This window comes from Danaus plexippus, chromosome 17 (genome assembly GCF_018135715.1).
Source record: "Danaus plexippus chromosome 17, MEX_DaPlex, whole genome shotgun sequence".
NCBI classification, from domain to species: Eukaryota; Metazoa; Arthropoda; class Insecta; order Lepidoptera; family Nymphalidae; genus Danaus; species Danaus plexippus.
This window is the reverse complement of record NC_083548.1, coordinates 6,051,379-6,074,357: the sequence shown is the minus strand read 5'-3', so window position 1 is coordinate 6,074,357 and position 22,979 is coordinate 6,051,379. Positions and strand designations below refer to the sequence as shown.

Genomic DNA, 22,979 nt, shown 5'->3' with positions numbered 1-22,979 from the left:
AAATTTCTGAGTTTTGATTAAAAATTAGTAATGTCTGAATAAACATTATATCTCTTTTAGTTCTTTTAAAATGTATAGATATGGATATATATTTCATAGAAGGACCAACATTCAAATTTAAAAATCACCCCCCCCCCCCATTATTTTCCGACTTTAATAATACCCAGATTTACTTTATGTGTGAAATAATAACGAATACAAAGCCATTTTAATGAACCCTCATGGTTTGTGGTTAGCATAAGAAAGTATAAGATATATTTTCTATGGGCTATAAAAGAAACTTCAAATATTTGTAAATAAAAATTGACAGCTGACACATAAAATAAAAAAAAATTAAAGAAAGTAATACATAATCGTAAACTATAATGCCAACCTTTCTAACCCTGTCGAAGTACATGTTTGTATGCGAGGGTTGTCTTTGTACCTTCGAAGACTGTTAAAAGGTAGATCAAGTTTTACTGGGCCGAGTAGAAAGTGAAACTAAGAGCTATAAAAATTGTAGCAACAACCATTCGAGCTCAGTAAGATAGCGGGCGCTGTGTGAAATAATGGTCAGTGGATTTTTGTGTATTAATTTAATGGATTTTTATTTATTTTATTTGTAAGTTTTATCATTATTAATATTACGATTATTATATTTATTTATGTATGTATATATTATATAAAAGTTGAGCACGCTTTATTAATTTAAACAATTACCAGGCAATATTGTCTCATTTTATTTAATTGTCATTAAATAATATAAATTCAAATCTGTGTAGGTTTTACAATTTCTGTAGATAAAATTAAACGGGTTGCAAAGATTTTTTTATATTTTTCGTTAATCAAACTGATCGGCGCGCAGTAATTGAGCGTAAAAACTATTACAAGGTTTTTGTTACAAATTTTGTGTAAACAAAAGGAAAAATGAGAACAAAATATACACCTGGGTAAAAAAAATATAATAAAGTAATATTTTTGAATATTAAACATTTAAAAACTAATAGAAACAATTTTCATACAAACACTTATTTACAAAAAGAAATAAAATCGGTTTAAAATGATTTACTATTACAGACAAGTTTCAACAGTAACAATAAATAATAATAATTATTATTATTTTAAGAACGAAAAAATAAATTAAAAGTGTTTACTATATTATATAAAATTATTTCACAACAGCCTTGGTCAGTAATGGCAACCCTGTTGTGAAATTTGAAATAAATAACCGCGAACTGTACATTTCTGATCGAATTATAATGGCGCTTAAATCTCAGTTTAAATTATAGGTTACATTTATTTTGTCATTACTTTATAACTTCATACAACTTAATAATGCCACCTTATTTGAACTGAAATAGTACAAAACTTGTATGAAATAAATGTTAAATTATTTATATAATGTCCCGACTATTCGTCATCATTTGTAATAGAGAAAGTTAAAAATCGCCTCACCCGCATATAAAACACCCCAATGAATTTTATCCGTTGAAAAAAATCGAGAGTGATTAAAAAATACATTTTAAATTGCATATTCTTACAACTGTAAACGAGCTTTTGTCGAAAGTAATATAATTATAGATCTCACGTGGTCCGGTTGAAGCAAGTAAAAGTGGTTTGGCAACGAGACCTTGATATTGTTTCGGAAGTCTTTAATACTTCAATCGGTCCACAAAGCACTGGCAATGCAGCCTTTCACTCGACACGGAACTTATGAAGGTTAACGGGAATTTTACAGATCATGATTTTAGAGCACAGAGGTTTCATGTTGGCATAAACAAAGTATTTTTTTAAATTTTGATTTTTTTTTTATAAAGATTACAAAAATAGAGAGAGAGAACAAAATAAATAATAATAATTTTGATAACACTTTCATTACTTTCGATAGACGTTACTTTTAACAATTATTAAAGAACTTTCAAATTGTAAAAATCGATTGAATCAATGTCGATAAGCGATGACAGTTTAAAAAGTTGTTTGGCGCCATGTTAACAGAACGATTACACTTTTACAATTTCGTAATTTATTTATTTGGTATTTGAATATTTTTCACACATCCCGAAACATCGGGAGTATGTAGTTTTTGAAAAAAATTATAATAATGACATATAAATTGTAATCCGAAAATATTAGTTTCATTTATTTGAATATTTTATTACTCATTTTCTTTTATTTGTTATTGTTATTCATTCTTTATTTCCTATTTTTTCATATAAAAAAAAATATATGCATAAGATTAAAAAAATAATAATAATCTAAGAAAGGATTATTATTTCCAAATTAAAGTAATTTTTTTATAATTATGATGATATTATTTTTCTTTTAAAAACTTGTTTTTGTCGAAGCTCTTCATAATGTTTTCAATAGTGTAGGCAGATGCAGTATTGTAGGATAGACTAGAGTGGGTGGTTTTCGAAACGATTTTCAAATACCCACATTCATAAAACCACAGACTATAATAGTTGTTAGCATTTAATAAATTAGAGAATAAACATTCGAATCGAAGCACCTGTATACAAAATACTGAATACATACTCTTAATAAAGAGTAATAAGAAACAATAATTAATTTAGCAGCATTTCATGACGCCGCTAACAAAGTACGCTACGGTACCAAAGGCAAGGCATTTCCGCTTGCTCAACCCATCCTTTCAAACACATAAGTGATGGCATCAATAATAATATCTATTAAATGTTTCTTAACGTGGAATAAAAAAAATAACTTGTAGGTAATTAACAAAAAAATTCTACCGGCGAATGGTTTGTACATTTATAATGAATTCATTGTGCAGTTTACAGAACCTTTATAACAGTAACACAATTTAATTCACAATGTTTATTAATACATTACAATAGCGACCAACGTACAAGCTCCAATTACGGTTGTTGCGCAAGCGCAGCGGCCCATGACCACTCTTACTAAACTGACACACATACAGCAATCACGCTTTCTATAGACTCCATGTGGTAAGATACGTTTTATGGTGCTCCATAGACAGCCCATGACACAACATGAACACATGCTATACTTTCTATACGGCTTATCTTGACAAGCATATCGTGTGCAAGACAGCACAGATATTGATTTGATTGGTATTTGGTAGCTTTTGTTTTAGGCGGTAGTGAAAACTTTAAAGTTTCAATATGGAAAACTTCGTTTTATTATACCCGATATCTTTTAGATACAAAAGATATATAAGGACATTTCCCGGAACGAGATCTCTCCAGATCCGACAACTGTTTCCCGTCAATAACATTTGCGATAAAATAAAAAACAACTCAATTAAAATGTATTTGGAATAAATTAGTCGCCTTTCTTGTTTATGTTGCTATATGGACAAAACAAGGAACCTTATATGAGACAATTTATAAAAACTAGTTAGGATTGCTTACAATTTTTCCTTTTTTACCATCAGAAAAAGCAAACATTGGATATTTTAAGAGCAAAACAGTTTTATTTATCAATAAACAGTGAAATTTAAATTTTATTTTAGGACAGAATATACATTTTATGATTAATTCATTTCAATTCGTATACTTGTGGCAGGATTATTTTTTATATATGAATCTTAGCCATGTGATGTGATTAAAGTACCTTTATTTAAATTTAAACGTTTGTCAACAGTTTCCCTTAATCTTCACAACATGTTTGGCTGTTGCAAGCGCAATGCCCTCGTACATAGCGGTGCCTGCGGATCAGATAGCTTTCGTCGACCTTAGTACGCTACGGGCGAGGCGGGTCCCGAGGCAGACCCTTGAACCGCCATTGCCGGAAGCATTGTATACAGATAACTATCAGCCAATACCGCTGCAGAACTACCAGCAAGGAAGTAAGTTTAGTTTCTTTATAAACTGATATATATTTTGCGTATTTTTACGATTTTTTATAAATTTTTCAATGATATTTGTGTTATCGAAGACTTGTTTATTGCATTTCACATATTATACGAGTTGAAGACGTAAGTAAGTCATTGCGACTAGAAAGTACTTATCTAATGACATGTATTATCTGTAAGCCTTACATCGTTTATAAGTATATATTTAAATGTCAATGAATTTGACAATCGTTATAATCAATCACGGTGCCTCTCACTTTCACGAGCACAAAGGATTTACTTTCTAGTGCTCCGTACTCCATTTGTGTGGCAACTTTCATCTATTGTCCGTTACGTAACTCACAATTTTATGTTATGCAAAGTCGCAATGGTAAACCACTTTCAATTTATACATAACTTGCAGCGTTAGCCTTCCGCGACTTAAGTTCATTTTGTACTTAACAACTTATTTGATCTTAATAATGTATGAACACGATCTATCACAGAAAGCTTAAAGTAGTTACAACTACCCGCAGAAATATATTGAAAAAAATTTCATCACATCGCATATTTATATTGAATGGTTGTAATATAAAAAATATATATGTTTTAGTTGAATTATTAATATTGTTATATAGCTGTAGCCCTGGCACCGCCTCCTCTACCAGTGAAGGTACAGGCTCAAGAACAAGCTGCTAGCAATGAGGGAATATCTCAGTATGCTGAAAGGCCTCCAGATTTCGGAGAATACGTGGATTTTGGGGCTCATACAGGGGATAACGGAGCGTTTGGGTGGTACGCTGACTACCCCATCAATAATCAAGGACATGGATTCGGAAAATAGTTTTCAGTAGATTTAAGATTTTTAAATTACTATTTATAGTATTTGTTTTGATACCACTTTGTTTTGTAGGGCACTTGTTTTGTTAGTTTGTGGTAGATTTTAAATCTTGCCGATGTTAATTTAAGTTACCAAAGACAGTATTTCGAGTGATATTTTTATGCAGAATTACCGCACATTTGTTTTAGACGGTCTAATTCCGCTCACTCTATGTAAGTTCCTAAAATGTTATAAGTTGACAAAGTATACTGTGATAGCACCAAGGTAGTTCAATCTATTATTAGAAATTTCAATCTTTTATCTTTTCTTATCTATCTTTTTTTATCTATGCCGCTTCTTCTTTATGCTTTATACACGCTTTTATTCACTATGTAAAATTCCTCAATCTTTATCCTATACTTCTTCTTTCCTTTGCTCTTTTTACTTTCATTCTTTGCAGTACTTAAATTTCATTTTTAATCTTCTTTTCTATGACTTAAAAACTAAGTGATTTTTTTTAAAGATACACACTGGGTTTAAAATAATAACTCAGTGTATTTTTTAAATACATACTATACTTATGATATATAAAAAAATCACAATTTCACTTTTAGACGCTCTTCACTTTGCCTTCTTCACTCTGCTTCCAATTCTTTTCTTATCAATTTATTTCCTTTCTTTTCCTGTCTTTTTTTTCTAATCTTATTTCAATCTATACCACTTTTTTTCATATTTATTGTATATCTTTTATGAATCTAACTTAAATCTTACTATATTTTTTATACTTTCACTATCTCATACATATAAAATGAGTCATCTAAAGCATTTTTAAGGATCATCTATATATTTGTTGATCATATTCACTTGACCCTTCTTTACATCTATTTCATTTTCTTTTATCTTTCCTTGTCTCTTCTTAATATTTTCTGTGACACTTACATAATATCTTTTCTAATCTGATACAAAATTTCCTCTGCTTACTTCTTTATTTTACTTCTGTTATTGAAGTACTTTATTTATTTGCAGAATCTATTTATAAAATTCTTTTCAAAATATTATCTTAATGATTTAATTCTTCCTTTCAAATATTTCTCTTATTCACTTCATTCTATACCATTTCCAATACAATCTCATATCATTTTATGTTTCTCTCTTAATCTCTTCTGTATGACTTTCTGCTATCATTCTCATTCTACTCTACTCTTATTGTCTCTTTTTTTATTCCTTCTCTTTCTATTGTTAAAAATCTTCTTTCTATTCTGTCTTATTCTTAATTTCTAACTTTTATCTCTTGTTTCATGTCTATTTTCTAATCTCAAACTTCACTTCTCATTGTCATCACTATTTACTTGAAATATCTATGTATAATTTTTCTTTCTCTCGCAGAACTTAATTTCAAATCATATCACTGTTCATCTCATATACTCTCTATATATTTTTGTACCAAGTCTCAATTTACTTCCTCTATAACATCTTGTACGTTATTCTTGTCTTAAATTCAATTTTCATCTTCTTTATTCTTTCATGAAGCTATTTTTCTGTGTTTTTCTCTCTATTCTTTTGATCTCTGTACATCATATCATATCTCCGGATCTTTCCTGCTTCATGTGGACTTGAAATGTTACTATCAATTCTTCTCTAATTCTTCCATTATCTCTCCTTTTTAAATTTAGAATTTTTATCATCATTATATTTATTTTATATGTATTTATATTTAATAAATATTATTCAATATCTTTATCAATATTTTGGATAATATTATATATTTTCATAATTTCTCTTTCTTATTTAAATCTATTGTCTACTTATCTTAGTTTCACTCTTTGTCTATTTATCTTATTTTTATTCTTTATACTTCTTTTCTTGTATTTACATCTCATATTTATGTATTCTTCTTATTTATTTAACTCTACATGTAATCTGATACCAACTGTTTTGCCTCTAAAAAGTTTATATTTCTTGCTCTCATATTTCTGTCTTTCCACTTTCTATTTTTTTTCTTACACAACTATATAACATCTTTTATCTTTTCTTCTATACTATTATGCATAATTTTTTTTTCTTATCTATTTTCTAATAACATGAACAACCTGGTGATTTTTATAATTCTTAAGGAAAAGCACGATTTGTTATTTGTTACGTTATTAAAAAAAATTCTCTCTTTAAAAATGCTTTTATTTTCCTCGCAGTTCTTTTTTTGGTTTCTCAAAAAAATAAAAACAATCATACACGTTTTATTTTATTATATTACAGTTAACATATAATTTAATACAATGATATTTAAAATATATTTCTTCATATAAATAACATACTGTTGTTACAGAGGTCTATAACCAGATTTTGAGGATACATGAAATGTCTATAGGAATTAAAAATACAATAATGTCGCCGACGACTTCATTTGTAATTACATTTTCACGGCACATCTTATTCTTAAAATGGTAATTGAATTCTACATTTATCAACAAATATTGTTATAGATAACAGTTTATTAGAACCGTCTAAGATTTGAAATCTAACGACAGCTGTCAAAATCTATAGAGGCCAATAAACTACACAGATTAAAAAAAACCTCTAGAATTCACGAATAAAATGCAATAAGCCAATGATTTGGCACCATAATCTGAACACGGTTTCTTTGTAATGACCTTATATTAAATTTAATGTGATTAATACACGTTTGTACAAGAAGAAAAGTTTTGTACTACGTAATCACTACAAATATTCGAATTTAACTTTTCATTAACAGACATTATTAAATTAATTTGCATTCTTTGCGTACATTTTAAAACTACTAACATCATTAAGTTAGCTGTTATTTGCAAAGACACCTCAGTATCCTTATCACGAGTTCGCATCGTCAAACTGGACAAAGAGTGTTCAGTTTTCTATACTATCGTGTGCGAATATTTATGAATGAAAAACTAAATACTGTCTGTATGTAATATAAGGATGGGAACTCGTGGGAAGGGATGACTACCTACAGCCAATTTGTGCGGTAGATGTTGAAGGTAGCGAGGCTTGAGGCGAGTGAAAAATCCACTTCAACATAAAGGAAAAAATTTTCATTTTTTTCCTCTATAAAATACACGATCACCTAATTAATTAACATTCTACGTTTTTGAGAGGAACGCATCCATTGTCAAAATATATACATCACTTAACACTACACCTTTGGGGTTTTGCGCGAATAATTATATCTTATATAATGCAAATCATATGAGACTCTACATATATATACATATATATATAAACATTACATTAACAGATAAATCCAAATTCTGCTCATCCCGAAACTATGTCAGACGATAAGACATTTATATTATACGGTACCTATTTGAGAAAGTTTACGCTTTATTAGCGAACCGACTGGGTCGAATCATAACGGTTGCAATGTTTTAATAATATATTATTCTTTCCACTCTCCGCCTAAACAACCGTCCGCGTATACATAACAAGCCTAGAATATAGAACTAGTAAGACACTTTCATTAACCATTTCAATTCCCTCACAAACATTTCACTAATAAATTATTTTATACAGATATATAATAAGCGCACACAACTAATTTAAAACTACCGTCAATTTTAAAAGCTTCATGCTTCAATTCCATTTAACTGGGAAATTTTATCATCTAAATCTCGATGTGAAGCTAGCAGCTACTATACACTATACAAATAAACTACTCGATACATTAAAACGTTAAACATTACTTAAATAGACATTATCTATATATTCACATAGCATAAGAAAAAGTATTACGAAAATATACTTTGGTATGTAAAATTAATAATAATAATAATATATTTTTTTTCTTGACGCCAAGATAACTGTACGCGATAGGAAAGTAAACGGCAAAAAGTATTTGAAAAAAAAAACAACCTCCAAAATTACTGTCACTGTCAAACAGAGCACCGTTACTGGTGAATGAGCAAATCCCTTCCGCGATACGTCCGACATGAAGCATTAAAACTCTTAATACCTTTATATTAAAAAAATATGAAGGAAAGAGACGTTTTGAGGGTACTTCGACAATCATTAGGCGTATATTACACACAGATGCATATAAACAGCCCGTTTAAATATTGAACACACGTTTTCTTGTCTAATCGAGAACTTTAAGTATTGAAATTAGCATCTGAAAAATTTATACGTTTACCGAAAATAAATTCTGAATATACGAGTACACGTGTAATAAGAATATAGTATACAAGTAAAACAAATAAGCCTTATCGATCATTAAAAATATCTTTAAACACAGAGGCAGTAGACAAGTCAATTAGGTATACCTTAGAGCCAGATTTCACACAACTTTGGTGACTATTATACAGTTTTAGGCCTTAACTAACGACACGAAAATTTTTTTTTTATTAATTTAGCGCTGCGCGAATCAAATTACGGCTTCAAATCGATCCTCGGGCCGTTTAATTCGCCCACGCCATGACCACTTTAGAGAACGGTACAAATAGCGCGGTGTGATGGGCTTGGGGCACGAAATATTTGCGGCCATTGTAGGTACCATCGTTGAGGGGAATCCCCGGGTATTGATTGAGGGCAAACTCCGCCCCCACCACTACACTGCTGTTAGCGGCAGTCCCACCAGCCAGGCCGACGTATCTTAAAAAAAAAAATTACAGCCATCAAAATGATAACAATATGTCTTTGGTTATGACTAAATATGATCACGAGCATATTATGTGAAATATATTTAAATAAGTATATATAATTGTTAGATCCCGACACCATAAAAAAAATATTGTTGGGTATCGTGGCAGAACTACTGGACGAATTTCAATAATATTTCATGATTTATTTTTTAAACTATTATTTAAAAAAAAATGTGATATCTTACGACGTCTTATGATTAAGAGATTCTTCTAATACTTGTTCAGTGACTTGACTATTCCAGCAAGGCAGTTCTTTTGTATTTATATAAAAGAACGTTCAAATGCCAAATGCCAGAATGCCAGGAGTTAAATGCTAGATACGTGATATGTTCAGTACGTCCTAACCTGACCCTTCCCACGGCCAGCCGGCCAGTGCTGGTGATTAATTTAACAGCGTGTCCTAAACGGAGGTGACGAGCTTCTGATGGGATGTAAGGTTGTCCCGGAGTGTCCTTACAGTTCACTGCTGAAGGAAAATAACAACATTGTGACGCTTTATGGAATTTGTCGAAAAATTTCACTGCTAAAGAGAAGTATTCACTTTGTAATGGACTATATTTTCAGTAAATTTTATTTTTAACTCTGTAACAGCTGCCTATCATTGGAATTTGAATCAGTTAAAGTGGAAACCTTGGGTAAATTCTTTGCTATATTTGTTTAAGCGATATATGCCAGGATTCACCTAGAAATTTCAAATCGAAAGGAAAGTTTGTAGTTGACATTCTCGGACTGATCTGCTAGAAGAGAGCAAAAATCCAATAATAAAGTAATTTTCTTAGAAAATTTCTACTTTATATGAAAAGAAAAATACCTTCAAGTGAAGTAGACCGCAAATTATCGATAGACCGTCGTAGATATACTTCAGTGTCTCGCAGTAGTTCGTCTGTGTCATCGTGACGCACATCCGGTAGCGATCCGCGCCATACACCTTCACAGATAAAAATACTGTGGTTTCCGGTCTTGTCAACATACCCTCATATAAATTCAGCTTATTTTTAATATATTTAAATAATAAAATCTATATTATAAAAGTCTATACGAGCAGTATTTGAATAGGGACGCAAGCGCCATCTATAACTTTGTCTTGTTTAATCAATTGCCTCGAGTGAGACACGATGGCTTAAATTGTTAAGTAATTTGAACGCGTCCTTCTGAATGTTACTAGTTCGGATCTGTGCGGGATCATTTTTCATTATATATCTTCTGATTAAAATTTTTAAATTATTAGTCCAACGCAGCTTTAATATTAAACATATAATTAAACAAACACACACACACATTGGCTCTCGACATCTGTATGTATTCAAGACTTCGTAACTAATGACTAATGAGACTGTGAGTATCTGTGAGTTACGTAATTTGTCATAGCATTAACAATTAGTCAGGTAACGTTCAGAACAGTTCAGTTTCTTCACGATGCCACGTGACTTCGATGAATACATAATTTATTTGACAAATAAATAATATAAAACTAGAAAATATTGTTAATATCGAAAACATAATAGAATGTCGCCAAAAATTATATTATTTCAATTTTGAGATATCTTTATAAAGGAAAATTCGAATATTTCAATTCGGAGGGTAGTTGTTGAAAATTTTACCTTTAGGTGTCGCGTATGTTGGTGGAGTCCATTCCGTATTTCTGTCGAGACTGATGTTAGGCGAACGGTAACGGTAACTGAAATTGTTACATGTATAAAAAATATCCAACTAGGACTCGAACCCGCTAACCCTGGGATACGATGACCGATGGCCGTGTAAATTAGGTTCTCATATCGTGAACGTTGGTTATGTTTTAATTATTATATGGAATGGTATATTAATGGAAATATTGATTACTCATATGTCCTTTTGAATAGTTATCTTTGTAATTGTCGTTGAAGGAAATTTTGCTATTTTTTTTACTTTAATTTTATTCACTTAACCTAAATAGTAATCAATATTATACATAAAATGAGATGTTAAAAGTCTCACCGAAACAATGGTGACCGTGGCGGTTCCAACCCTGATGGGGGGTGCAGGGTAGGTCCGCATGAGGGCACGCAAGGCGACGGGGGGACTCTACGAACCCACAGAGGCTCCGCCGAACGAGACAGCTCCGGAACCATCGAAGTGAAGCCTGGGTATAAAAGTTAAAAAACTGAATAACATTTTGCTAATCAAAAGAAGATTTACAAGAGACGAAACCTCTCAGCGTTCATTGGATTCTCCGTGAGAGTGCCGGGTCCATCGTTGCAGAGAAAGGAGCTTCAACAGCGCCTGAGACTTGCGACCCAGGTTTAGGTTTAAGGGGCCCCTATCTAACGCGTTAAACGCTCACCTCCACCATTCAAGCTCCTCTCCCTATGATATCTAAGATTTTCGCGGGTATTCATATAAATAAAACTAATATTTTCGTACACACTACGCGTTTTTTTCACCTCACCTGCCCGTGATCACGGTTGCTGCAAAATAAAACTTCGGGAGTATGTAGTTGTAAACAAAAAACGCGTAATACGTCCGGAAATCTTAGTTACGTTCAAAAAATTTACAAATATAACCTGTTAATTATAATTACAGCACTAAGGGCCACACTTAGAAAGATAGTTCTAGTAAAATTTTCTAAAGAGAAGACTTGTATTTCTGGGATAATATTTTTTGGGCTAACTTAACTTCAATGACTTTCAATCAAAAGAACAAACGTCCACTTTAAGTATCTACGAATGTAATTATTTAAGTAATTTTAAATGTACAATAATTTCTAATGTCATGCCCAGAACTTAGTCATGTTAAATGTTGCTTAAGATAATTTTTTCTTGACTCAAATATAAAAGCACCTTCGATCCAAGGAGAGCTGATGAAATTTTTATTTCAACAAAATGTGGGTAGTTTTTTACTTACCGAGGTCACTTAACAGCGGTCGCCGGGGTGTCGTTCGTTGAGGCAACGTCGGCGCCGCCCCTGGAGACACGCATGTCTGGACCAAGGGGAAATTAATTAGAAAAACAAATAATACAAGATGGAAGAAAAGTACTTTGACTCGAAATAATGTTCGCATATTAAAGTAAATTATATATTTTTTTTAACAGGGCTTCACTGGTAACAATCTATATACTTAGGACACACCACGGTCTACGAAGATCATTTTGGAGGAGTACAGTGCTGAGATGCACTAGCTGTTAGGTATTTGTAAAAATGTCGTCGTTTGTCAATAGTTTTCTTGTATTTCAAAGAATAAATTTTGATATGTAACTCCTTCATAAGATAATGTAAAAGTAATATTGATAAATTATGCAAATTTAAACGCTGTTTTGAGTTTGTATGTAAGTTGAAATTTATTTTCTATAATACCTTATATGCCAGGTATCCATCCGAAGTCCACCTTGGTGGTAGAGCTGATAAGTCGGTCTGGGCCGCGCTCTCACGTCGAGGGGCGAAGCCCTGGTGTAGCACGCGGGTACGCACCGGTTTGCGACCTCGTAGACCACGGGATAGGCTAGGAAATAATAGTATATAAAACCTAACTTTTTAATTATTATTTTTTATCACAAAGACTTAATTTTTTGCGATAATGTCTTAATTCGGCTATTATGAATGAAAATAATGCAATCCCTGTGAAGCTATGCGATGCAAAGATGACAAATGTTCTCAACTTACCCGTACTGGAACGGATTTGGGCACGTATTCCTTCTCGCATTCAAATTACTCGCCAGATCGTCCTGGGACGTGCCGCATTTTGATATATCTGTGGCCGCAAACACAGAATACCGATGACCCATTCTGTTTCTATTGAAATTGCTGATGCTTTCGTCTCTATGCAGCACATCCAAACTTGAACCCAGCTCGAAACTCGAGGATTTGGTGTTATCGAAGCTGAGCCCGCGGTATTCGCTCGTCAAACTGTCCACGCTGTCCAACCTTCTAGTACTTGTATTCGGACTTTTTCTGTATAATAAATTATCTGATCTGTTGTCGTAGCTCTTTAAGATACCACGACTTGGTGGTTCTAGGGTTCCTTTTTCCTTGAAACCCACGTGACGTATGTCCTTGTCGCTAGGGAGGGAAATCCTCTTCATCCTTAACGAAGATTCTGTAGCAGTTCGTTGGATGGAATGTTCCCGAATTTCTGGTCTAACTTCATTAGCTTTGCTGCCCGGTTGGAAGTCAGGGTCTAAAGTGTGGAACTTGATAAGAACTGGTGTGGAATGGGTCGACGAAGATAACGCTGGTGTCCAATTATCGGTTTCCTGTATAGAAACCAGGTCTTCCTGTAATCAATATGAAGCCCTTAATAGATTCTCAAGCACGACTCCTAAAGCAGAATATATAACAAATGTATTTCGGAGGTTTGGAATATTTTGCGAGCATTTAACGCTCGTAATCCGTTTGACCTCCAAAACAATTTGTGGAAACCAAGTTTCGAATTAACTGTGAGTATAAATGAGCTTGATGCATGGTACTCGAAAATATACTGATGGGAACATAGCACGCGATCAACTTGAAGAACACAGACGATCAAATCCATTACGAGAATGTGTATTGCCATTTTGTAAGCATATTTGATTTACATTTACTACGATGAAATAGAGTATATTTCATTTGCAAGTACTTGGATGAAGTAGAGCATATTTCATTTGCAAGTGCCATTATGAAGTAGAATATATTTAATTCCGTTTCACGTAATATAGAGCCTCATTACACTAGTCATACGCAACGTTCATGTTTACGTAAATAAAATTGAGTAACACAACTACCGATAATAAACTTATTTGTACTTTTATTATAGCTTTAACTAACTTTAAAATTAGAACAGAAAAGAGATTTTTTTTTTATTGTCCTATTTGTCAAATAATTATAATCATCGCCTGAATATTAACAGAAAGTTATTTATAATTTCGTTTAGGTAATAAGCAAGTTATTAATTTAAATTTTATTCGAATATTTGCATATGAATTTATATGGCTATATATTACACACACATTAATATAAAAAAGGATATTAAAATCAAAGGAATTAAAATTTCGAATACACTGGGGTTCACAAAACAGCAAATTATTTTTTTTTATTATGTATAGTGTACTACTAACTGAAAGCAGGCAGCAAAATGACGGGAAACCTCTTTGGATGACTATTACCTGTAAATTGCTTATATCCTTGGACTCATCCGTCGTGAAGATGAGTTCTATATCATCGACTTCTTCCGATTCATTGCCGCTAACGTTTTCCTGTTCCTGTTTATCATCGGGCGCGGAATTTGGATCCTGCGGCGTTGTTCCACCCTCGTAGAAAACGGAGTTGTCACCTTCAGACAACGATCTGCAACATAAATAGGTCTTTCTGCGTTAATATTATAATAAATTTATCAGCAACCCTTTTCATATATAAAATAAAAAAAATAATAATTATCGGGGAACAATATCAACGAGTTACAACAACAAACAATTTTATTTAATATTTCTGTGTACATTTGAAAACGTTCGTCTCAAAAAATGCTTAAACGTGCTTTTAATAATATATTACGGCATTAGCATTCGGATTCGGATATAGTATAAAAATATAGTAATAGCGATTACTACGTGTATGAAGTCGGGAGCAATGAGAGTTATTAATACATATTTTTAAATACAAGAGAAAACGCATTTTTACCCAACACCATAATGCCAGTGTGTATATACTATATTAGGCTCAAAAAGACTCCCGTCCAGAGCCGTAAACACATTTCCAAAAAAAAGTATATATTATAGCAACGTCGGACCAACGTCTGGCTGTTTTGAATATTATTAAAAAAATATTAACCCTGTACAGCGAAAGTGGCTCTATAAATGCAATCCAACAAAAATGTATTATTTTTAATATAATGTTATAGAAAACTTAAACTTTTATAAAATAATCAAATGATATTTTTTCGCGGCCTGGAAGCGTACAATTTCAAACAAAGAACTTTTTATAATAATTTAAAATCCGAATTCGGATTAAGAGATGCAAAATTTTAGTAACAAATTTATATTTATTTAGCAAACTGAACCCTACTTTTTGTCTTGCTTTCTTTATACTTTCTTTCTTTATATTAGTTTATGTTAAATAATTCTGAAGACTTATTAAAAGCATCTAAACATTTGATATAAATTTCATTAGTTTAAAAAGTGTTATATATATTTTCAAATATTTTTTTATTTCCATAGCATTCGTAGCTGGAGGAAAAAAATTAAAAGGAACCATTGAACTGAAAGGACGTCATTTAATTTTTTGACATTTCGATGACATGACAAAATACAATGAAACTATCCTCAGCCTATTTGCAGTTAGTTGTAAAGTATAAAACATGTCACAGCACTACATACATAAACACGTTTACACACCACCATTTTATTAAATGATTCGTGGACTATGTATGAATTCTATTAATAGCTCATTAATGGTCGTTTATAATAAACAAACAATATCAGTTTGTAATAATTAAATTCAGGTACAATTAAGTTTATAACCAAAGCTATAAAGAGATAATATTCAATTGTTTTTTAAAAGAGATATTCAACTTGTTTATGTTATACAGACAATGTAAATTTATAAAATGATTAAAATCTTCCACAGATGTCGTGAATTTATAATCTGTGAGATAGTTTGAATCTATTCATTTTAAATATATCTATGAAAATATTTTTAATAAATCTGAGATTCATGAGTGCTGCGTATAAACAAAACTTTCTCTAATACAAAATTGGTGTATTTCGTCGTATATAAAACAGCAAACTCACCGTAGACTTAAATTATCGACGTCCAAATTCAGGGTATCCTTCCTCCTATCACGATCTATGCTCTCCTTCACCACGAGACTGTCTTCCGAAGTGATCCTGACCTGAACGTCAAACTTGTCCGACTTAGACTTAACCTCTGCTTCATTAGGGACCGCCATTTTAATATTTTCGGTTGAAGATGCTTTAAACTTCACCGTATCTCCCTTGTTATCCTTGATATCCTCGAAGTGCTCGCGGTGCTCTTTAAATTCTACAACAGCATCCGTACTTAAAGTCTTATCTGCTGTCTTCTCCTCTATCGTAGATTCACTGTCTGACGTGGTGCTAGAGATAACGCTGCCGTCCTTCAACGTTTTAACCTTTATCCTAACATCGAATTTCGACAACAGTTCCAATTTAGTCTTAAAAGATTTCGGAACATCACAATCTTCTTTTATTTCAGGGGCAGGGCTTCCTCGAACGTCCCCTTGAACACTACTTGTTGCGTTAAGCACACTTGTGTTATCAGAAGCGACTGAACCCGACTGCTCTTCAAGAATATCTTCTAAATTTTCCTTTGATTTTGTCCCAGTATACTCTCTCTTTCCGTAATCCTGTTTTTCACTTTCATTTAGAAATCCACCCTCATTGTTATCCTCGATATGTCCAATAGTAGATTCATTGGGCGCTTCAAACAAATTCTGATCTTCGGCGCAGCCGGAGTCAATAATTTTACGCCTCAATATATGGTTTTCCAACGTGAGTTTCTCTATGATATCTTCATATTCGATGCAATGTGAATGACGCTGGTATTTCTGTTTGAGTTCTTGTAGTTCGTTCTTCGATGTTTCTAAAGCTGTTCTAAGCGAAACCACAGTCTGGTGAAGTGACCTCACTGTGTCCAAGTGTACTGGGCCAGTAGGGACCCTATCCAGCTTACCGTTTTCCATTCCACCTGAATACCTACATACCATCTGACATTCAACATCCCATACATGACTGTATCACTTTCGATAACGTTTTAATTCTCAATCATATTTTAATGTGCGCGGAGAATTAAACCTTTAAAAGAAATATATAACTTGAACGTAAATTAAAACAAAACAATCCTTGAAACTAACTAACTAAGATTAATAAAAAAAATCTTACCCACCCGAAGCAACATTTGAAAATTTAACACACTGAAGGCCTAACATTTTTTTCCCAATGGAGTTACTAACTCGTAGTCTTCACTTATTGGGACACGACAGGGATGTAATCGATAAAGCGGGTGGCTCCTAGGTAATTAAGCTTTTAAACCCCTTAAAACTTCGCCCGGAGCTTAGTTTAACTGGCACGATTTACTGATAAACACTATGGCACGTAAAGGAGTAATTAAGTCGGACTATTATCTCGATCGTTTGACAAGGTTATAATAGAACCTACCTATATCATAGTATAATACACATGAAAAATCTCTCAATTCGCTCCTTGTAAACAAATCAATACACCCCAGTTTAGTGTTCGCGGGTGTGAGACTAAATAAATAAGCGATATATAGTTATCCTTTTCTTTGAATCTGTCACCATGACAACTACGGTTATAATAATTAAAATTGCATTTTCATGTACAAGCAGTTAGAAAAAATCGTCTTTTTGAATGGTTTAAAAACATTAATATGTAAAATTATGTATACAAATAATGATAACCCAAAAATATAAAAGGCTGTGGCTCAAATGACATTTGACAATGACAGCTGACACAGTATTGTTTTTAATTCATTTATTATAACCTAAAAGAACAATATAATAACTTTTTTTATATTATAATTATTGGATTAAGTTAAATCTAAGTTGAATCTAAATTAAACATGTTCTCCTTTTGTAATAGCATTAAAAGTTCACAGCTAAATACATATTTAGTTTTACAAGCTCGTTCAAAATCGAAAACTCATTGGGTAAATATTGTTTCACCGATCTTTAATATCTTTTTCTCACAACATTTATATTGGTTTATTACTGTTTGTAAACAGGCGAAACTAAAAAAGAAAACTGGTCCAAAACACAAAGCTATGAACCACTTCGACGAATTTTACGGTTCAGTTTTCGGCGATAAATGGGAACCTATGAGAGAGGCGTTACAGCGACGATCTAAATATGTAGCCGTTGTCAATAATTATGGTGATGCCGAAGAAACTATGCAATACTTAGCTAGTAGAGGTTAACATTTAATTCTTTTTTATTCCTTAGTTTTATATATGCCCTAAGGACTCTCGATAGATAAAGTAGAATGTGTTGTCCTTTGCCTTACAATATTAAAAAAAAATATCCTAACAAGTTTATTAGAATAAGACCAATAGAGTAGCTATCACACAAATAAAAACTAGTGTGTCTTTAATATTAATGTTATATTCTTGTAAACTGATATATATAGTAGCTAAATAAAAATTATATTGTCTTTCAGGTGCACATTGCCTAAAAACACTCATGAATGTCCAACAGGACTTCAACAACCAGTATCTACCACAAGAACCGGTGGAAATAAACAATGAAAATAAGGGTAACTTTCAAAACTATATCAATCAGCTACAGAGCGATGAAATAGCCAAAATTTATCCCCAAGGCGAGATCACGCCTGAGAGATTGGAAATCACTGAGGAAAAAATTTTAAACAGTTCTAATGAGGAACTAATTACCGACAAAGAATTGTAAGTTATTACTTACATAATTTTATACATAACTTACAATAGTTTTACATAACTTACAATAGTTTTCTTGCTAGATTTAAATAAAATAAAAAAACATCTAGGTTAGTTTTTATATAAAATATAATTTCAGAAACACGAGCTCAAATCTTAATGAAGCTATAGATCAGGCTGAGATAGATGAGTCGAGATTAATCCTACCTACAATGGGACTCTCATCGGATGCCTTGTACCAATATGTACCGGCCACTAAAATCAAAGGACTCGATGAATGGGTGCCGGAGTCTCTACATTATTCATTCTATAATAATAGTATGTCGTCTTAATTATGTATTACAAATTAATTAAATTATTTGCATCATATGTATTAACAAACTATATTCAAATATTATAAAGTAACGTTTCAGTAATTTTACCATTCTATGTAACTATCTTAAATATATTAAACTTTTCAGATAACACAGATTTTCCGTTATTGATAGAGCCGGAGACGGAGTTTGTGTTTCCGGAACATTTGAAAGTTATGACATATGAAAAAGATAGTGAGGCATATAAGTTCCCAGAACCGAAAAGGTGTAAAACAGGTAATAACCGCCACAGATATGCTCTTGATGCTATTTGAATTGAGCGACCTCAGTTTTACAGTGCTAAAATGTTGTTTTACATGGTTTCCGTTTTCCGGTTCTAAAATTGAAATTGGTGGTCCGATCAATATATATTTCATGATAAAAATCAGTCCGGGTGACTTCTATCGAACAAATAAGACGTCCACTCGATCGGACATTGGTTTGCCGAAATCCTCTCCGCGAGTCGCCAGTGTAGCTTTATTAATGTGATACACGATTAATTCATAGTTATTGATTTTACATAAAAACGTCTTTAACAATAATCCTTACAAATTGTGTGTATAGTCTAGTCTAGAAGTTCTAAATTTTTTAATTTTTAAAAATATAATAATTTTGTGTTTCATGACCTAATAAGGTTTAAACTCTTTTCTAGCCACCACCGTTATATTACATTTGTCATTTAATATATCTATCTCATCTGAACAGAAAATACAGATTAAAAAACATAGTAGAAATTTAGAACACAGATTATATAAATATATTGTCTCATAAAAATCCAGGTGTATTCAACTATTATCCGTTGGACTGCGGCAGTGTGGTGTCAGTGCTGGCGTTGCTGCTTCGAGCTGGTGACCGAGTGCTGGAACTGTGTGCAGCACCTGGGGGGAAGGCTCTCACTACGCTGCAGACGTTACTACCAGATGTTCTGGTAGCCAACGACGCCTCCATATCCAGGTCCAACAGGTGAGATCCACTGATTACATCAGTATCATAGATCTCATAATCACAATATATGTTTTATAAGACGTGACAGGAAATATGAGATGATTCTTGTGTTATAGACTTTAATAACTTATATGTTTAGATTTCTTTGAGAAGTAAGGTCAGCAATATATGTCTATTTCCTGTGATTTTGTAATAAATCTCATAGACTAAGAACTTCCAATAATCGTGGATAAGATATACCGATTTTGTATGATCTGGTGATATCAGTGTATCAGAGTAACCTTTGTATATATATTGACCAGAATTGCCATATATTACATATATATCCCATTGAAGGTTTAGTACCTCCGCAGGTTGGTGAGGGTTTTCCGGGACTATCTGCTGGATTACGAGACGAACAGCTCTTGGAGCGAACGCGTACGCGTTGTGAGAACAGACGGTCGGAACTACACAGATGACCAGGGATTCGATAAGGTTTGATATTGAATCTATTGTGCGCCGACGAGACAAGATAAAAATTATAAACATTAGTTAGTATCAAGTGTTCGCATTGATAAATAGATTTATACATAAAAGTTTTTAAGATATATAACTTTTTATATACTTAAAACATTCAACAGCCTTTATAACCTTGTTACTATTTCATCATATCAATCGCCATTTTTCATGATTTCTGTATAAATAAAATAAAGTTAATATATTTTCAATAATTATTTATTTTTATTTAAGAATGTAACAATTATATGAAGCATAATATTTTAATGGATTAATGAAAAATATATTTTTATTGCAATAAAATTATAATACATATATTTTGTTATTACCTTTTCCAGGTGTTAGTAGATGTGCCGTGTACAACAGACAGACATTCCGTGATGGAAGATGACAACAATATATTTAGACCGGACAGAGTAAAAGAGAGACTGAGGATACCAGAACTGCAGTCACAGTTATTGGTGTGAGTAAAATATATATATTCTTGTTAGGATGTATGTTAGTTTTTCACGCAAAAACTACTGAACGGATTTTGATGAAACATTGAGGTAATGTTACTTATACATCCCAGTAATATATGAGATATTGTCTATTGCTTAATTCAATATATTATCTTTGGGAATACGGTACAATACTTGTATTTAGTATGAACTCAGGTGATAGACGATAGATGGCGCTGTCAGTTGATTTTATCGATTTTCAACAGAGACAATTGTGTATACAAGTTACACTTCTACCAGACTTATGTGACAGTAGTCCATGTTATCAAGAGACGGAGATATTGAAGTTATAAAAAATAATAATTAAATAGTATATATGTTTGTTACCCGTTTAGAATTTCAAAAATATGTATACTTTAGTAGGATTAAAGATGGTTTACCGTAATACCGACAGTATGAACTTATTCCGTTCATGTATAATAAAAGATATTCGTAGCGGACTGATAATGAATGAAAGCTTTGCGCTCGATAGTTTCAATGTTAATTTATAAATTAAAACTGTTAAAGCTCTTTTTTTTATTATACACACTCATACTAAGGTACTATTTAACTCACGATCGTATCGTGTGTAGTAACGCCCTCAGGCTGGTGAAACCTGGCGGCGCCGCGGTATACAGCACGTGTTCCTTAAGCCCCGTACAGAACGACGGTGTCATCCACGCGGCCCTGACACAGGCCTTTAGAAACCACGGTATCATTGCTGCCGTCAAGTAAGCTATACATATCATAGTAAACAATATAATTGTATGTTTGTCTTCATTATCTGTTCACACCTAAACTACTGAACTGATTCCTTGTAGAGACAACATATATGGGCTTTTCACCGTTGGGAATAGTTTTTTTAAGAATTAATGTTGATTATTCTATTAAAACTAAAATGCTTTTGAAAAAATAATTTATATTAATATTTATATGAAGTCAAAATTTAACTAATCATTGAAAAATATAACAGACTATCACTGTCTTGTAGTTAAAAATATAACAAAAATTAACATAATATGTATATAGCCTATAATTGTATATAATTAGACCTAATTTTTTTTTTTTTTATGAATTGCTAATTTTTATATTTCCAGAGATCTGTCACTGCCGTTCAGAGCTTTAAATAGCACTCTATGTCTGGGCGAGGGTTCCGTCAAACCAAAGTACGGTCAACTCATTATACCGGACATATCAGCTAATTTCGGGCCCACTTATGTATCTAGACTGGTTAGACTTAAATGAGTATATATGTACATACATTTGGGATTCTAACAAAATCATTAAAAATATAGTTGTCTTATAAAGCCAGTACTTTTAAATATCATATCAAACCTTAACTAGAACAAACTCATTATTATCATAAACCAAAACACATTAAATAAATTAAATTCAATTTACAAAGACAAGTCGCGTCGACCAAATGCTTTCCCGCGTAAAAGTGAGCAAACCAGATGTTATCGCTTTAACGTCGCTTCGGGTGCGTTCGGGAATTTAAAGGTTCGGTTCAAATTAAAGGTGTGTTTCCTAAATATATAAATGTCTTATGATTAAGAACTCAAAGTTATAACTGAGTTTAATTTCTATTATATAATTCTTAAGTAATAAGTGTTGTAAATATATATTTTTTGTAATTTATTTATTATTAGTATAAAAATATTCAAAATATGCGGATAATGAAACAAGCGTATTGATTATATCTTTTAATTTTAAATTATATAAGTACATCAAATCTTTGGTGAGTAAAAAGTATTGGCTAAATATAAATTTATTTTTAATACTTATCAAAAAAATATATTCCGGCTCATATAAGTACTATAAGTTTAAAAAGTAAATGATTTACAGTAAGAAACTTGAAAAATCAGTATTTATTTGTCATTTAAGAGTGTAATATTTTGATATTATAATGTATGGCTGGCAGTGAGTTGATCGAGTCATTTCAATGTGTCCGGATGTTTCATGGGACGTTCTATATCAATATTCCGAGCTAATTTTGACACATTAATTATATATAGTATGTAAACTAAGTTCATCTCT

At 32.1% G+C, this 22,979-nt stretch overlaps 3 protein-coding genes across 4 annotated transcripts; 2 read left to right on the top strand and 1 right to left on the bottom strand.

Moving 5' to 3' along the window:
• Positions 1 to 474: 474 nt before the first annotated feature.
• On the top strand, positions 475 to 6,758 carry LOC116771404 (uncharacterized). Its single transcript, XM_061523301.1, has 3 exons — positions 475 to 551; positions 3,604 to 3,808; positions 4,432 to 6,758. Exons 1-3 carry the CDS (start codon positions 549 to 551, stop codon positions 4,635 to 4,637), a joined length of 414 nt encoding a protein of 137 aa, XP_061379285.1. The 5' UTR covers positions 475 to 548; the 3' UTR covers positions 4,638 to 6,758.
• An 81-nt stretch (positions 6,759 to 6,839) lies between these two features.
• LOC116771137 (uncharacterized) lies at positions 6,840 to 17,049 on the bottom strand. 2 transcript variants are annotated; one of them, XM_032662872.2, is made up of 10 exons: positions 16,015 to 17,049; positions 14,395 to 14,575; positions 12,917 to 13,527; positions 12,611 to 12,755; positions 12,161 to 12,236; positions 11,255 to 11,399; positions 10,882 to 10,958; positions 10,092 to 10,208; positions 9,626 to 9,746; positions 6,840 to 9,230 (listed from the first exon to the last, which is right to left on the bottom strand). In XM_032662872.2, exons 1-10 carry the CDS (start codon positions 16,965 to 16,967, stop codon positions 9,038 to 9,040), a joined length of 2,619 nt encoding a protein of 872 aa, XP_032518763.2. In that variant the 5' UTR covers positions 16,968 to 17,049; the 3' UTR covers positions 6,840 to 9,037. The 2 variants fall into 2 exon arrangements, with proteins under 2 accessions (XP_032518763.2, XP_032518764.2); XM_032662873.2 differs by having other exon boundaries at positions 9,626 to 9,743.
• A 674-nt stretch (positions 17,050 to 17,723) lies between these two features.
• LOC116771379 (5-methylcytosine rRNA methyltransferase NSUN4) lies at positions 17,724 to 22,249 on the top strand. The gene is made up of 10 exons (XM_032663223.2): positions 17,724 to 17,929; positions 18,005 to 18,191; positions 18,436 to 18,679; positions 18,810 to 18,988; positions 19,132 to 19,260; positions 19,803 to 19,986; positions 20,322 to 20,442; positions 20,802 to 20,926; positions 21,536 to 21,673; positions 22,040 to 22,249. Exons 1-10 carry the CDS (start codon positions 17,843 to 17,845, stop codon positions 22,185 to 22,187), a joined length of 1,542 nt encoding a protein of 513 aa, XP_032519114.2. The 5' UTR covers positions 17,724 to 17,842; the 3' UTR covers positions 22,188 to 22,249.
• The last annotated feature ends 730 nt before the right edge of the window (positions 22,250 to 22,979 follow it).